This window comes from Anopheles cruzii, chromosome 3, assembly GCF_943734635.1.
Source record: "Anopheles cruzii chromosome 3, idAnoCruzAS_RS32_06, whole genome shotgun sequence".
In the NCBI taxonomy this organism is placed as follows: Eukaryota; Metazoa; Arthropoda; class Insecta; order Diptera; family Culicidae; genus Anopheles; species Anopheles cruzii.
In genome coordinates this window covers 73,560,015-73,576,777 of record NC_069145.1, presented here as the reverse complement: position 1 = coordinate 73,576,777, position 16,763 = coordinate 73,560,015, and the positions used below count along the sequence as shown (strand labels likewise).

The 16,763-nt window shown below is 50.4% G+C and overlaps 1 protein-coding gene across 14 annotated transcripts in view; it reads left to right on the top strand.

Annotated features, from left to right (window-relative positions):
- LOC128272651 (restin homolog) overlaps window positions 1–16,763 on the top strand; it is a 53,074-nt gene that overhangs the window by 19,866 nt on the left and 16,445 nt on the right. For 3 of the 14 annotated variants that reach the window (XM_053010493.1, XM_053010501.1, XM_053010508.1), the window contains exons 2-8: window positions 10,406–10,471; window positions 12,657–12,773; window positions 13,594–13,650; window positions 14,788–15,192; window positions 15,276–15,444; window positions 15,521–15,704; window positions 16,051–16,113. In XM_053010493.1, coding sequence (XP_052866453.1) covers window positions 10,406–10,471; window positions 12,657–12,773; window positions 13,594–13,650; window positions 14,788–15,192; window positions 15,276–15,444; window positions 15,521–15,704; window positions 16,051–16,113 — 1,061 coding nt within the window. Of the gene's footprint in view, window positions 1–10,402; window positions 10,472–12,656; window positions 12,774–13,593; window positions 13,651–14,787; window positions 15,193–15,275; window positions 15,445–15,520; window positions 15,705–16,050; window positions 16,114–16,763 lie in introns of all 14 variants that reach the window. The other 11 variants (XM_053010495.1, XM_053010496.1, XM_053010502.1 and 8 more) reach the window with 7 other exon arrangements.

Here is a 16,763-nt window from a genome sequence, read left to right as displayed (position 1 = left end):
TACATGCTCGTTTCGAGCCAAAAAAGCAGCAAGAAAACAACACACGCGACAACAGAGGCAAAATTTGGTGAAAACAAATGCCGCGCGGCCTTGGAATACGCAACTGGCCGCATCAAAATAATTGTACATATTCACGACGAGGCGGAAAATTGCTTCCCTCGCTCGACGGCGACGGCGATTTGCCAAATTTGACATTCCGCGACCGCCGGCAATTGTCATTAAATGGTCAAATTGATGCAAATGGAACCGCGGTGACTCTCGGTAGAAACTGTAGCGCAGATATTAAAAAAGGTTCCCTCGTTCGCTCCGTTTATGGTCCTAGTCTTGGCGCTGTTAATAACTACTATCGCGAGGTTTCCTGTCATTTGATTTACGATCCCGCCCGTGTTGGTAATAATGATGGTTGGCGATAGCGGCCATCATTCCGTCTATTTCCGCCGGAAACCGCCGGGAAATGAAGGTGTAGCGCATCGGGGTCAGGTTTGGCTGGGGCCAACGATCAATTATAGAAATATTAATTAAATTTTATGGTAATTTTCAATCCAACCGTGAAAAGCAAATAGAGAGGATCGAACCGGAGATGATTGTATCGGTAATGGGCACCCGTTGCTCCGCAGGATTTCTCCTCTCGCACTCGGTTTCGTTCGTGCGGCGTGTTTTAATTAACATTTCATTACCCTTTTCACAAAAGCTAAATCAGGAAATTGTCCCACATTTTGTGCGATTCACCGCTGACCGCCAGAACCCAGTTTAAGCTCATTTTATTCCGACTTCCAATTAAAAACGTTGTCATTTGGCAGCCCAACATAAACTGTGGCCAAAGCCATTCCGGTCGGTCGGGCGGAATGCAATCCTTTCGCTGTGTGCACTGCGGTCGGGCGCGCAACACCGCATGGTTGCGCCAATCATCATCATCACCATAGTCATCGTCATTTTAAAAAGCAAAGCTCCACGAACACGATTCGTCCATTTGGTCGTCCCGTCGTCCTGCTCGTTCGCGACGGTTCTAGTCTTAGTTGGGGGTGCAAAAGGCATATTTATGTGAAACGTGACGTGCTCTTAGTGCAGTTCGGTGGCCGTCCCTGTGACCGAGCTTCTCGGGTCACCGGGAGCCGCCGAGAAAAGCTCGCCGCGCCCGCGGAACCATAATCGTGACTAATGAAAATGTGAATCTATGATCTATGCGCGCGCGTCGGCGGTGGTCGTGCAGCAGAGGGGCGAGTTAGGGCACTCACGAAGAGGACGATGACGCGCGTCGGTGTACGCCTCTAAAGCCGGAGTGCCTCCATCATCTGCAGCACACTCTCTGCTACGGTTCGCTGGTCACGTTCCGAAAGTGAAATTGATTTATCCATGGCGCCACCGGGCGCCGCACTCTGTTGCCGCGTTGGAGGCACCCTTTTGTGGGCCGGAGTTTGTTGTTTGGCGCAATAAATCCGTCGGTCGGTCCAAGTTCCCGTATCGATTGCCTCTCGGACGTCTCTAATCAACTCGCCTCTGGCTCGACTTTCGCTCTTCGGCTTGCCGTTTGAGTGCAAATTTCCTCAAAAACGAGTGGCCGAACCAGGCCAATTGGCCAGGAAAGACTTTTGTGTGTCTGTGGAGGTCTGGCGGTCTGGCGCCTGCTGGCAACAAGTGTTTGGCTGCCGATGATGCCGATCCTGTACAATGCACTGGCAGCATCAATCGAAAAACGGGGACGGAGTTACATGTTTATATTTTCCGGCATTCTGTCTCTTTTTGTTTTTTGGGCCTGGTTTGTGTGTGCACTTTCATCAAAATAGGCCAAACAATCTTACGATGGGGCAAGAGAACGAGCGTTCGAAGAAAAGGAAACAAAAACAGAGTTCGACATCTTGAGTTCGGCGAATAAGATCCGCGGGCACTGGCCGCGGGAGTTGTGCGAAGTCGTCGTGCGTTCGTTGTTGAAGTGGCTGCCGAAGCTAACCGCTACGGGGTGCGAAACTTGGCGACCCTTACGGCAAAACTTTCACTTTCAATTACCAAAAGATGAGCTTTTGTTTCGGATGAAGGTTCCACCTAAAAGAACAAATTCGGCTCCGTAAAACGCATGAATGTGTCTGGGTAAAAAATGGATTATTGGGGTTTCAAACATGGGTTCTTCTAGCTGCACTCTAATCGAGTTCAAGTGAAAACATTTTAAAAGTTAAGCAAGCTTTTTATTTTGATGATAAAGGTTGGAGTGTTCCGACCACTTGGACCGAACACAATTTTTTGGACTCTTGAACTTCCCCATTTATCGTATTTTTTCAAACATTTTTAAACACATTAATTAAAATTGCAAACAAAACGAAGTTTGGTGGGAATGCTCCCAAACCATGTAGTGCCGGACAGCCGGCCACCGTTTGGGACCGAATCGTCATCAGATACGCCAACGGCGTGACCGTTCTTTCCTTCACAAACCACGAAAAGATAAATGGAAACACAATGCTGTCGGTTGTCAAACTGTGATGCTGTGAAATGGAAGCGAGTGCGGCAGACAATTTCGGGAACCCGATGCCCTTCAGCCTTCTGAAGAGAGTTCTGAGGCCTAGGTCCAGAATGCGGCCCGTCCGTCGTTGTTTCTTTTGGCGAGCACAACACGACACGGCCTAAGTATGCCCGAAAGGTCAGGAGAAGAGTTCCGGCAGGGGCCAGCCGGGTGGCTGTATCGGTTTACAGCTCTCTCGCGCGCGCGGAACCTGTTGCCCTTATTCTACGAAACGACGGTCTCACAAAAACCTCAGCGATTCGGAGTCGGAGCAACATGACCGACGAACATCAGCGCGCGCGATCGTGTGCCGCCGCAACCGAAGCGTGGCGCAACTCCGCCGTCGGTTCGGAGAAACAAACCGCTTACCATCGCGGCGGCGGGGGGATTTGCCACTCTCCGCGCGGCCACGATTCGCGAATCAAAATCATTAAAGTCAACAACTCCACCGTCGATTGCGCCACGTCGTGGCCGCGCCGTTGTTCGTTAATTAATGTGCCGGGATTATGTTTATTGTTTGCGTATTCGGTATGCTGTTCGCGCGCCCACACAACGACACACACACATACAAAGTTCATTAACCACATCGACCGGAGGGTCGGTGCGAAACAATCGACATCATTGGCGGCGGTGGCTGTCAGAGTTGGTTGGGGTTCATTTGGCGTAAAATGGTCAACTAAATGCGTGTGTGTGGCCTCGAGTGTGGCCGAAGCATACACGAAGCCACAGGACGTCGTTACCATAAATCCTCGATTGAATAATTGGCCCCTGTGTACACGGTACGCAAGGAACAAAAATTCGTTCCATATAATATACGAGATCGACTGTATGGGCTTCTGGTAATAGCTGTCCGTTTTCTTGACGCAAAGTTTGTCACCTCAACCGGTGCCAAACGGCGACACAACATTGCGTACGGCGTTTGCAGAAGGACAACGTGTGGCCTGGTTCGCGTGCTAAGTCGAACACATCGGGGTTAAGCCTCTGACCGACTGACAGGATTCCAACTTTGCCACGCTGACGACGCACATCGGGGTCAATCGAAGAGGAGCGCCATGTACGATCATTACCTATCGTGGACGAGGGACATCTACCGGCGGAATACAGATTAGCGGCCTAGGCCGGTGCACCGAGGTAGTCCCCCACGGGGGTCGAGAACGTGATTTACTTCACGCACGCACGGCCACTCATTAACATATCGTGTGCTGCGTGTGCGGAAGTCACACGGGATTATATGCAGTCAGCCGGTAGTCGTTCGCAAACCGTTCGGTGTCCGGTCCGCCAGTGTCACGGAGGGCTACTAATTGCCTTACGGAATCGTAAAGTGTATCGATTGTTGGTTTTTGTTACCAGATTTTGCTTAAGCACCATGCTGCGACCGCGATGGCGCGACAGTGCAATTTGTATTTATGATGTACATTGTTGGGGAGTAACGCCAATGACAGAGTTTCCGTCACCTGGTACTGTTTGGTGCAAACTGTCCCTTTTGAACGGCACGTGTCATTTTAAATGGTCATAAACTGTCGCTGCGTCATAGTTCCGTTGCAATAAAATGGGCCATTAAAATGCGATAAATTCCGATCGTGTTTTCCCCTTCAACAACTGTTGCTGGAAGCGCGTCTGAATTTAACTTGTAGCGCTCGAGATGGTTACAAATTTAAAGCCATTCCCATCCAAGTGATTCATCCGAGCCCGAGCAAAACGTAGGAAATGATGAACGCTTTTCTTCGCGATTTGGTTTTGCTAATTAGCAAGAGGAGTTCATGATTCGATGCTGGATAGAAGACAGAGCTCGGACGGGGGTTGCGGGGCAATCGATCAACTCTCGTCTTGCAAGATTAATGTGTCCAGAACGGGGGCCAATCGGCGTCAACTTTCACCATTATCAACAGGGATGGAGTTGAGCCAAGCGCTTGAAGCTCTAATTAATGGACCAGACCGCACAGACGTGAGCATTACAGCAAGTCGGCATGGAGCGAACGGCATGAAGCCTTGTAACGTGACAACTATAATACTTTCGCATTTCACACGGCGTCGTGCTCGATGCGGCAACGTTTTCCTTTCAAATTTCAACTGCCACTCGAACCTGCTCGGCAGCGCAGCGTGAAAGTTGAGCCATAAAGTGGAAGCCAGAATCCCCAAATGCCGCACAGAAATTCACCGGAAAAGTTTAATTTACATTCGAAAAGTATTGCTTAACTGGCACAGCAAGCTCACCAGTGTGCCAAAACTGGTCAGAAGCCTTCTGTTTTTAATTACACCCGAACTTTGCTCTGGTTTCCAGCAACCCCGATGCCAGGAGCGTAGAATTTTCCGGGCCATGTTACGTCCATTGGAAATCAGAAATTGCTGCATCCGTCATTGTTTGGAAGTGTAGGATTATTTCCATCGGTAACCTACCAATGGACGCGCTATTTTATCGGAGCGATATTTACCGAGAATCCTGGCGCGGATGGTTGCCTTAGCATACGTTCTGTTTCCGTCACAGCCGCAGGATACCTTTCACAAGCTATGCACCTCGTGGGGCTCAATGATGTCGAACGAACGGATGCACCTACGAATCCTGGAGCTGAAGAGCTGCCCTTGGCTTGGCAATCGTCCTGTCGTATTGAGCGGACAACACGAGCAACAGAAGCACACGTTCCCACGCGCGTTCAAGGCGGTGAACCAAGAACAACGGTTGCATACACATTGTCTCGTAAAAACCTTGCATTCGCTTGCCGGTAGAGCTGCAAAGTTCCTGCGAACTTAGTTGGTCCACACGGAAGCTGTTGTCTACCGTCCACGGACAGCTCCGTGCACCATGCACCATTGCCAATGGCCCGGGTCTCCGTAATGTTCCGCTCGCAAGCAAGCAACCCCAAGTGGCCGCCGCGGCGTTGTTGCATAAACTTCCCCCCGCTGTCGGGCTGCGTGATTGATAAAACATTTTCCATACCGCAATGAACCGATAATCAACGGCCTGCGCACGAGAAACGTTCGCTGTCTCTGTTTGAGTGCGGGGAGATTATAAAACCAAATTCCTCCTTTACGCAATTGCAATCAAATCTTTGCGGTGCAGAGTCGTTGAACCGAGTTTCGGAACTGTCGATCGAGAGCACTCTTCAACAGACGGTTAAATCCTTTTTTTCAAATGGGAATTTGGCAGATCCAAGCACAGCGTTTCGAACTCGTCTGGCAGCAGCCGGTTGCATTGGACCTAATTACGCTAATGAAGTTGCTGAACCCGCCAAGAGCCAAGAACAGCAAACAGACCCGCCGGGGGGTTCGAACATCAAATCCGAGATTTATCGCCGCCCTGTGTATCCCTGGTCTGGTGGCAGCCCTTTGGCATCGTTCAATGTAGCGCCGTCGCGGATATGCTACCGATTTTTGCTTTGAATTTATAATCTTTCGTCCCCCCGCCGGGACCAGCCAGCGAAGCGCGGCCTGGCGGCGGAGTGTCCGGTGGTTGGAAAGTATAAATAGAGCGCCGTAAGCTTTAATTACTCCACCGTCGCCGCCGCCACCGCCGCCATGGTGCGCCAGCGACAGAAGAACGGAAGTTGTGGAGGAAGCTAATTGGCCGGCACTACTAATAGACGACTAGCAACCATCGACGCCCCCCCGGGGGGATGGACAACGCCATGAACTTGGCCATGGCATTTGGTGACGCAGCGCGGCCGCGGTATTTACATTCCGGGGCCACCACCTGTTGCTGCAAGCGTCGCTGCGATGCACGCTGCCGCAGCTGACGCGAGCCGTGGCCCCTGGAATTGGGCCGAGAAAGGCTCGACAATTTATGGTGCTCTCGCATAAATGGCGAATCAATGTCAGGCGTTCGGAGCCCTCTAGGTGGAAAGCGATACCAGGCCTCAGTAGCCGGCTTGTGGTTCGGATCGATCGATCCGTCCCGACGCTTCTGTCACATTATGGTAAAATATGCGCGCTCCACTGACGATGCTGCTGCGCCTGCCACTGCCAAAGGGCTGCCAAGGGCCGCGGAATGTTTCTGTTTTTGGAACACACCGTGGATTGATCATTTTAATTAAAACGTAACAATGGACCAGTAGCCGCCGGGCGAGCATATTGAGGAGGACCCATTAGTAGCACGGCTCTGGAATTCTCCGATCCACGTACTATTCCAGTTGCGCTGGTGCTCCGAATTCCGAACGCGGACACCAATGTCAACAAACAACCGACACCGGCGATGATGTGGATGTGATCTACCGCCGATTCTACCGACAATTATTGTGCACCCTGGGCGTGTATTTAAAACGTATTTACGCATCGAAAAATGCTTGAAAACGGAAGGTTGGTAATTTCAATCGAAAACCCGCCCCAAAACCTGTTCTGTGGAGTTGCGGATGGGAAAGCTCCGCCGCCGGCCAGTGAAGGGTGCTCGATTCCTGCTTCCAAAACCGCGTGGATTCTTCTTTTCGGTTCGTTCTTTATTTGATGTTTTATTACGTTACGGGGTTCTGTGGTCCGCGTTTTGAGTGTGCGTCCGCGGAATGTGGTCCTCGGTCTCTCTGATGTCACTCCTGCCGTCTCGTGCTGATGAAACCCTGTGTCAATGCTGCTCGCTGTTGTCGCGCTTTTTTGACAGGTTTGTAGTCACGGCCAAAGAATATTTCGCGCCGGTTTGTTCTGCCCCAAGTGTCCACTTGACCGTCGCAACTAGAAAGCCCCATTTTCGGCAGCCCCACGCGACATTAGCACTTGCCGCGTTAGGCCAACTACGACGTAGCGCGGCTCGTGGGTCGTTCAAGTGGCTGTTGACACAAAGGTTTGGGGCGGCGGATCTTCGTCCGTTCGTCCGCCGCAGGGCTACGGCCGCCGATGACGGATGATACTCGGAGTCCGGAGTCCGGAGCCGAAGCCGGAGCTGGGTCCCGTCTGGTGGTAACGTAGGGCATTGTTTTGTCCAGCTCCAGCCATTGCTCATCTCGACTGGCCAATGACCAGTCGGGAGGGGGTCAGTACTGGAACTTTGAGCTCAAAAGCTCCCCAAATGGATGAGTGTAATTGAAAGGCAGGTCGTTTGACGTGGATCGAGTTACTGACAGAGTGGCCGTCAGAGCTCGCCCAGTAGCGCAGCGTGCTGATGATGGAGTACGGTGTGTATACGGTGGGTCTCCTGGAACCGGATGGGATTCCCATGGTGGTTCCGAAAATTATACATGATCCCCGCAGTATGACCAACTCTAGGAACTGGTCGTTTGGAAAATTTACTAATCACTTTACATTAGCCGTGGTTTATGGAATGGCCCACCGAAGGTACACCCTCAACTTTCACATGCATGAGCTATGTGGGACACATGGGCCGCCCTCAACATCCGGTTCTCCTGCCCGTAATAGGAGCGCCCAGGGTGAGATGGTGAATTATGACACCACGGTACCGCGGTAATTTATAAGGAACGTTGCCACCACCTGGTCACCCGGTCCTCCCGGTCGTGGCCCAAGAGTGTGCTATCACTCATACACACTTTCCACCTTTATTGGCCGCAGAGGCTGTGGTGGGGTGAACCCCACCGTTGTCGTAGCGCCCGGGTACTGGGTTGTTCAATAAGTTCGGAGCCTCGATAACGGAGGGCGCTGCTACGAGTACATTTTTTTTTTTAATATATTGGTACACTCTTCATATGAACGTCGATCGGTCACTAAAATTTTTTTACAAGCCATTTGTATCGACGTTTCAGAGTATTTTTTACAACGGAAAAAATCAAGTATCGCGCAGTGATTGAAATGTTTAAAAGCAATGGAAATTTATGAACGAATGATGAAAGTGTATAAGGACTCTTCGCCTTAAATTAGTACATTAAAAGGGGGGTTTCTGAGTTTAAACGTGGGCGTACAAATCTTCAAGACGATCCATGTCAAAAACGTCCAAAAGCAGACACAACACGTGAAATCGTAGAAAAAATACAGGATATCTTATTGGAAAATCGTCGAAAGAGGTTTAGTACAAGGCCTAGGCTTCTCATTGTGCAGTATAACCAATATTTTGACTAAGGTATTGGATTTCAGAATGCAGTGTACAAAATGGGTGCCGCATCCGCTAAAAATGGAGCAATCCATCCGGAGCACAAGAGCATTTTGAAAATGGCCAAAATCCATGAATTGTTGGAGCATCCACTGTATTCACCGTATTTGCCCCATAGCGACTTCCATCTGTTTTTAGACCTTAAAAAAATCACGCCAGTTCTCAGGGCTTCCAGTTTCTCACTTCAGAGATAGAATTTATAAATTGGAGTCTTCTTGGAACAAGTGTATTGATGTTCAGGAAGGCCATACTGAATAATAAAATGTATTTCAAACTATAAGAATGTGCTTCGAATTTATTGAACAACCCACTATTGCCCGGTTCGGACTGACGGACTGACGGCCAACCTGGCACAGGGGATTTGAAGCACATTAATAATCATTTTCTGTAACCGCAAGTAGACACCGGCCTGCCTTGTTCGGGTGTCACCGGGCAGTGCCGTTATTACTCACGCCAAATCCGAATCCCCGGTGGCCAAGAAGTCCTTCGTGGGCCTTTCGCAGCCAGTTGGACAATTTTTCTTACTTACCCCCGGTCCTTCACCGGTGCTGCCAGGTTTTTTTGGGCACACGGGCGGTGGTACTTTATTGGCTATCGGGAAGCGATTGGAAAGAATGGCGTCATAGTGGCGGTGATCTATTGAACCATTGTCGGGGCGCGCCCTTCATCGGAGTGGACTCCCACACACTGACCGGCGCGCGATTGATGCTGGCCGTTGGATGATGCGACCCTCTGGCGATGCGATCAAGATAGATTCCGGCCCGGGTTGGTCCGATCCGATCCGAACCAATCGGGAGTTTGTTTATTATGGGGACGTTTCGTATCGTGCCCGTGTGTTTACGACATTGCGCGATTGAGTGGCAAATGGTTGACTGAATCGTGTGTGAGATGTCGATTTTCGATGCCGCGGCCGATGATGTCGATCGCTGGACAGTCAGTCACTCTTGACACTGTTTATTATACGGGCCCCACAGGTGATATTCGGGACGGCCACGAGCGCGCGCGGGGGTGTTTTGATGGACATTTTAAGGGTGTTTTTATTACATCATCGGTGACTTGTGCGACCCGCGCGAAGGTCAACGCGCGGCCCAATGAAGGGTTCTGGGTTTTATGACAACGTTCGACACACATGATGCCAGTCATAAAATGCGGTTCGCTTCGCATTTAGTATCACCGAATATGTTTGCTCTCTTAGGTACCAGGTACAAATTAGGACAGGAAAATCAACAACCACCTTTTGGTGGGGTGGAAAAGTGAAGACGCGAATTAGTAAAAACCGAATTTGACGAATTTGTTTTCGCATTGTTTGGTCGGCAGAAAGAGAAATGCGTGCGGTTGCGGAAAGACTCTTCAAAAACGCTGCCGAAAGATCGCTCGACGAGCGCGAAGTCTTCTCGCGTCTTGGCGAGTGGCTCGTTCGGTCGTTCCGTTCGTTTGCTTTGCCATTATCGTGTCCCCATTTCAGCATCTGTGCGCCACGGTTTGGCTTTTCGCACCTTCTGCGACTTCAGCGCACTTCGCGACTTGTTGCCGTGCCTAAAGTTTCTCCTTTCGTTTTGTTCAGGCCCTCGTTCATCGTTTTGCTTCTCCGCTACCGTGTACCGTATTGACACTACTTTACTAATTTTTGGCACTTGTTCGAGCATGTTCCCGCCTTGTTCACATCTGCGCTGTGTGCTGTGTTTGTGATTCATGATTTCTTATTTGTTTCGTTTGTTGTTTCTTTCTCCTTTTCATTTTCCCCATGCCGCTTACACGCTTGGCTTACTCGCTGCTGCTGCTGCTGTTTGTTTGCTGTATGTTACACACTCCACGACGCTCGTGTGTGTTGATCCGTGTTGCGAATGTCGTTGAACTAATCGCACGGTGAACATCGGACGGGCGGTTAGTAGTGCCTTCACTCGAGAGCAAAATGCGACGCCCGAGTGACAGCGATTACAGCAAGTCACATCTTCCAGGTAAGTCGTTACGCCGACTGCGCTCAACACATGGTTTGCATGCTTCATTTCATCACACACTTTATCACCAGCATTTCATTGTCGTTCGGGCTCAGCATACGGTTATTAAACCGAAAGGATTTACTCCGCATGAAGTAGTTTTCTCCCAAGCGTTATGAGAAAGACTCTCGTGGAACTCGGAGTGTAGTCCGGGTACTGTCGGAATGTTTTCCAATTTCCGTACAACATAACTCCTGCTCGATCGACCGACGCACCGCTTCCGGTGCAATAAACAACTCCGAAGTTCTTTACTGTTCAAGCGCCGGAGTTTCTCAGAACCTGGCACACAGCTGGACGCGGTTGCGGTTGAGACGGTTGAATTTGTTTCGCTTCGATTATGCTTCTTTCGTAGGATCCCGCATCCGATTGGTGAAGAAAGTCTGTCTAAAAGTTAAATTGAGTTTTAAAGTGCTACAGGGTGAGCCATATAAGATACTTTTTTGTTGTTTGGTTTTATAAAAACGGCTGAATATTTTTCGACGCTTGAAATTTTGGTTTGAAAGGTTCAGAAGCAGAAATGGTGTTGTGAATTGACCTCCAAGAAGCGGCGATTTGACACCATTGGATTATTATTATTTGACCAAACTTGTTTTTCATAAAAAAATGTCTTGAATGAAGCTTCCGAATAAATGTTTCGAAAAATATTCAGCTATTTCCTTTATAACCAAATAAAAGAATGTATCCTATATGGCTCACCCTGTGGAAGGTGAGCTAAGCTTACCACTATGTGCCATCATCTCGAAAGCGCGCAAAGACATTCACAAATAGCGGAAAGCGAACGCCCTGCGTGTCTCTCTCTCTGTCCCCGGGTGAAGTACTATTTGCCTGCTTTTAAAGCCGGAACGGCAATTAATGTTGCCGCGCACACGACGCGAAGCGAAGCGCGTCACACACTGTTTGTCGTCCGTCGTCGTCGTTGTTGATTGATGGCGGCCAGGGAAGTGGCGCTTCACCGCACGGCACCGAGCTGATCGAATTACGGTGCCCATGCTCCCTCGGAGAAATTGGATCACTGCCGGAGATTTTCGTTCTCCAGTTCTCCACACGGGCTCCGTTGACAAACGCCGGCCGGCTGAGCGTTTGTTTGATTTAATTGTATGCGCACCCCGCAAAACCCAGCGCATGTCACATGTGACATTCATGGCGGAGGCAGTGAAAGGATACTGCGTGCTTGCCGAGATGTTTTATGTTGCAATCATCGTGGTTTGGTAACCAGAGAAGGGCCCGGTGCACTTCTAGCTTGAAAATCCGTTCTCCGCACAGCGTCCGTGCGGTTGTTTGCATTACATTGTTCAAGTTTGCCTCTAAAGGCATCGATCACGCGTTTTATGTTAAGCCCTCATTTCATTGGCCATTTTAGTGTAGCGGTTCCATCATTATCTGTATGTTAATGTTTTTCTTTCTATAGTGTAGCAATTAGATACCGGCCGACTGTGTGTGTGCATGTAATCGTTTGTCTTATGTTCTTTTTTCTTGGTTTCTTCCCTCTTTTTTCTCTTTCTTTTTACCATGTATCTTTTGTTTTGTGATCTGGTGTATATTCTGGTTTCATTAATCATTCTTTCATTCCGCGGTGTGTTTGTTGTCGCCTGTGTTTTTGTTTGCTCTAACTGCCACATGCTTAATTCTTACTTCCCATCCATCCATCCATCCATCCATCCGAATCCGCGTGCGTGTGTACTTCGAATGGCACGAAAAACAATCCAACCGAAACGGTACGGCTTCTCCGCACGTACGGATCGTTTATCACATCGACGCAATGCGCTCCGATCGACACCTGCTTTTGACGAACGGTCATTTGTCGGCCGAACCGAACAAACATAACCGCTAATTATCGCCATTCGTCGCGCCGACACCGGCTGCCGCCCACGTGTTCGCTTCGAAAATAACGCCCGACGTCAATCACTCACGTACCGCGTGCCGCGTGTTAACACTGTAAAAAACTCCGACTTCAAATAATAATTACTACGCGACGTGTCAATCACGCCGCCCAATGTTGTGGCGCGTGTGGGAATGCATTCTCGCGATCGTACCCGGCGGCGGCTACTTGAAAAAAAATCCGATCCGATTCTACGCGCGACCGATTGACCCACTAAAACCGTAACACACACCGTGCGCCTCACCTCGGTGGTTGCCGGCTGCGAAGATGTGGACGAAGAAAGCGAAACCGATGTTCTGACGTTCGAGCGTCCCATGTCGGCGCGATCGTCCCGATCACCCGATTCCGGTTTCAAGAGCAGTCGCTCGGACCGTAAAACTTCCAGTAAGTAATGCGTCGCGGGCGGGGTGCGGGGTTCTATGGGCCAAAGAAACGCTTCAAGCCCATTACTGTAGAGAAAGCATCATGTGGTCCGGAGAGGGGTGCTTCGTAGAAAATTTGTATTTATTTAAATTACGTAGAGTACGCATGCAGTACGTAGAACGTTACCGAAAAGGCAACGAATACCATGAAATACAAAACGGCCCAAAGGGATCTAATGTTTGTGACAGTCAATATTGTGGTTAATCCCTCGACGATTCCTCGCAATAACTTGAACTGGAACTTGAAATGGAAAACTTTTCAAAGTTGTTATAAACATTTATCTTTTAATCGTTTAGAATATCCAACAAGAATTATAACATGAAGTTGATCCTAAAGACGCTCTCCTGTTTGATCGTTAATTGAGTTAAATGATTTACTTAAATTCAGATACCTCTTTGTAGTTCATGGTCATTGTTGCAGTGTGTGCATGCTTATATTAGTTATTCGATTGTTCGTTAGCTCGCTTAAATTATACTGTACATTGTGTGTGTTTTTAATTATTTCTATGTGCACTTTCTTATATTTTTCCTTCCCTTGTGGCACCCACTTTATGGTTTGTGTGTCGTCTTTCTCACTGTGATGCTGCTGCTCCTGTTACGTTCATTACTGTTGTATTGCGTGTGTGGTGCGTGTGCGGTTCTCGGTCCGGAAATGCTACACCTCGATGCTGCTGACGCCGCCACGCTGTTTGTCCCACGGGTCCCTCATTTGTTGCGCACTTTTGACGGATTGTTTTGCACGCTCGCCTTTCGTTTGCACGATCACACCCTCCCTCGACCAGGCGCCTCCACCGGTTCCGACGGATACTGGGAGGCAACCGGAAGACGTCGAAGTTCAGGTAAATGCGAAACAGCCACGCTCTGGTTCTCACCCACCATGTGCGTTGCGGAGCGTTTAAAAAACACTAAACGAAGTAAAAACGAGCTGAAATAATACCCCGGTCCGGGTGGGTCCCAGGATAAATGCATTACACTTACTGCTGCTCTAACCCATAACCCGTCCCGTGGCAGACTCGCAAACCGGTAAGCGCACGAAAAATGTCCTCCACTCCGTGTGTGTGCCGTCGGCTGCTTGGCCGGGGTATAATTACGAATGTCCTTTAACCGCTTCGCTGCCGCCTGAGCCCCGGGAAACATGTGCGCTCACTTGGTGGCGCTAGGCACAGGCACAGAAATTACACACTCTGCACTAATTAATGGCCGTGATTCATTCCACCCTCGGTTGGCGGCGCTTGCCCCACTTTATGTGGCGGCTTTCTACATCCGGCTTTCCGGCTGCCATACGGACGGATACGAACGGTGCAACATAGCTTTTGCCGGCTCTTGTTTCTGCTAGGGTTAACGATCGGTACATAGTTGCCGAGTTTGCTGCGGCGCCTAGCTTTAATGGGTCTCGGTTTTACAGGTTCCGTTCTTCTGGTATGCGTTTACTCGTTCGCTTAATTGTTTGGTGGCTGATTATCACTAAATTATAATAAAGTATTTGGTAGTCCCTTGTATTGTTACTGTACATTTAGTTTTTCTTTACTCTCAATGTTTTCTGTAGTTTTGCTAGTTTCTTAACTAACATTTGTTTGCAAAAAATATTATTGTCGTCAGCATGACACTTGTTTAAACTAAAGCGCTTTCTAAAAATGGTTCGGTTATTGGCCCGTGACGATGGGGGACTCACGCAAAAAAATGCATCGTAAAATATTCAAATGAGGCTCCGAGCTTAACCATCGGAGACGACCACAGAAATGGGTTTTGGGGTGGTCCGATGGTTATCCGTTCTCCAGTGGACCTCACCGGCATCGCTTTCTTATCGGCAAACGGACCTTACCTTAACCCACGCACCGACCGGTCCGGATCGGTCCGGTTCGGTCCGACGGTCATTGGCCGGTGGTCCGTAAAATTACGATCCCGAGGCCCTCATGCTGAGGCTGACTCATGCTTACCGCTTCTTTCTCGAATCTACTCTCTCTCTCTCTCCATAGACCAGGGAGCCGTTCTGACGAGCGATACGGACAGTTTCATCATCGGGCAGCGCGTCTGGGTCGGCGGGATCCGCCAGGGACAGATTGTCTACATCGGCGATACGCACTTTGCGCCGGGCGAATGGGCCGGCGTGGTGCTGGACGAGCCGAACGGCAAGAACGATGGGTCGGTGGCCGGCAAACGCTACTTCCAGTGCGAGCCGAGGAAGGGCGTCTTCTCGCGGTTGACGCGCCTCACCCGGGAGCAGCTGGGCGGTGGTGGTGGTGGCGGCGGCGCTGACTCGACCGCCAGCACGCCGCTCGATGCGAGCTTCCGCTCGCTGACGTCACCGGCTCGCTCCGGAACCGTTTCGCCGACCCACAGCGTGCAGAGCTACGCCAGCAAGTCACCGGCCGTCGCTGGAAGTAAGTAACTGGCTGGCGGAGAGTGTTAATTGCGTCGTCGATGGAAGCTAATGGTCATCTGGGTGCCCTTTCTTGTTTTGCAGAGGCAGCATCACTGAACGTGGGCGACCGCGTGATCGTGTCGTCCGGGTTCGGGTCCCGGCCGGGAATGCTGAAGTACCTCGGCGAGACCAAGTTCGCCAGCGGTACCTGGTGTGGCGTCCAGCTGGATGATGCAAGCGGAAAGAACGACGGTACCGTCGACGGTGTCAGGTGAGTCGCGGCCGCGCGGGATCAACCCGATACCGGATGTGTAATGCTCGCTCGCTTTCGCCCCCCCTTTTCGTAGGTACTTCGAGTGTCCGGCCAAGTGCGGAATCTTCGTGCCGATCGCCAAGGTTACCCTGTCACCGTCCGCCCGCAAGACGTCCGCCCGGCTGTCGCGCTCCAACTCGAAGGAATCACTCAACTCGCTGGCCACCATGAGCTCGATTGCGACCACGGCCACGTCCCGGCTTCGCATGAGCGCACAGGTATCGCTCACCGCCTGGTAGCTCGATCGCCGCCAGAGGGCGCGCGCGCGCGCACGTGTTTGGTTGTGTTTTGTTTGCCACGGTGCCCGCTCCCTGTGGGGTAGGAGACCCCAAGGACCCCTTTAACTCCAGAGCTCCCTTTTTAATCGCTCCTCTAACCTCCCCAAGAGTGTTCCTTTGGACCGTTTGTTTTGTTGTTTTAGCCTCCTAACCTCCTCAGCCACTAACCTAGGCTAAGCTGTGGTCCCCGTGGACAAACCTGGCGTGACCTAACACCCTTCCCGCTCTCTCATCCTCGTTGCTCGTCCTCCTTCGCTCTAACCACGTTATGCCTCTTGTTTCGCAGAGGAAATCATCGGCCGCTGCTACCGCCGTACCGTCGACGCCGAAGGCTTCCTTTTCGCTTCAGGTAGGCACCAAGTCCTCTGTTATGTCCTCTGTTATTGTTGGTGGTTACCACTACTACTACTACTCGGTTGCGTTCGTTGTGCGTGTTTTGCGTTAGGATGTAAGAGAAACAAAAAAAAGATTAAAACCCCTAACCTCACTAGAGCCCCGCAAAATCCGTCTCAAGTATCGGCCTGCGTCCCTTGGTGGGGTGGCCAAAGAGGACGAATAAATTGTGTGTGTCACCATCATCCGTCGTCGGGCGTCATGCTGTATGTTTTTCAAGAGCCTCCGAGGGATGCTTTCACCGTCTGGAAATTATTGGAATTGAATCGATTGTATTGTTGGGGAGGCTCTCTGTGCGGTCCGTCTTCAATTCTTGGGCTTGGATAAATTGCTATACCTATGGGGACTTTGTTTCCAGTTTTTGGAACTCGCGGAAATTTACAACCGGCCATCACAAAAATGGGGTGTCCTCAATTTGGCAACACTTTTCGTGTTTATTCTATTGACAATAGCAGCTCGCAGATCAATCCCGTTCAAGGAATGATGCTTAGTAGGGCCGGTGGACCATAAAGTATGGTCATCGCAGGATGTCCACCCTCCAGAAGCGTGGAAGGCGCACCGATGAACTCTAGTAGCTAGCGTCGCCAACGATACGGCTTCCTGGCC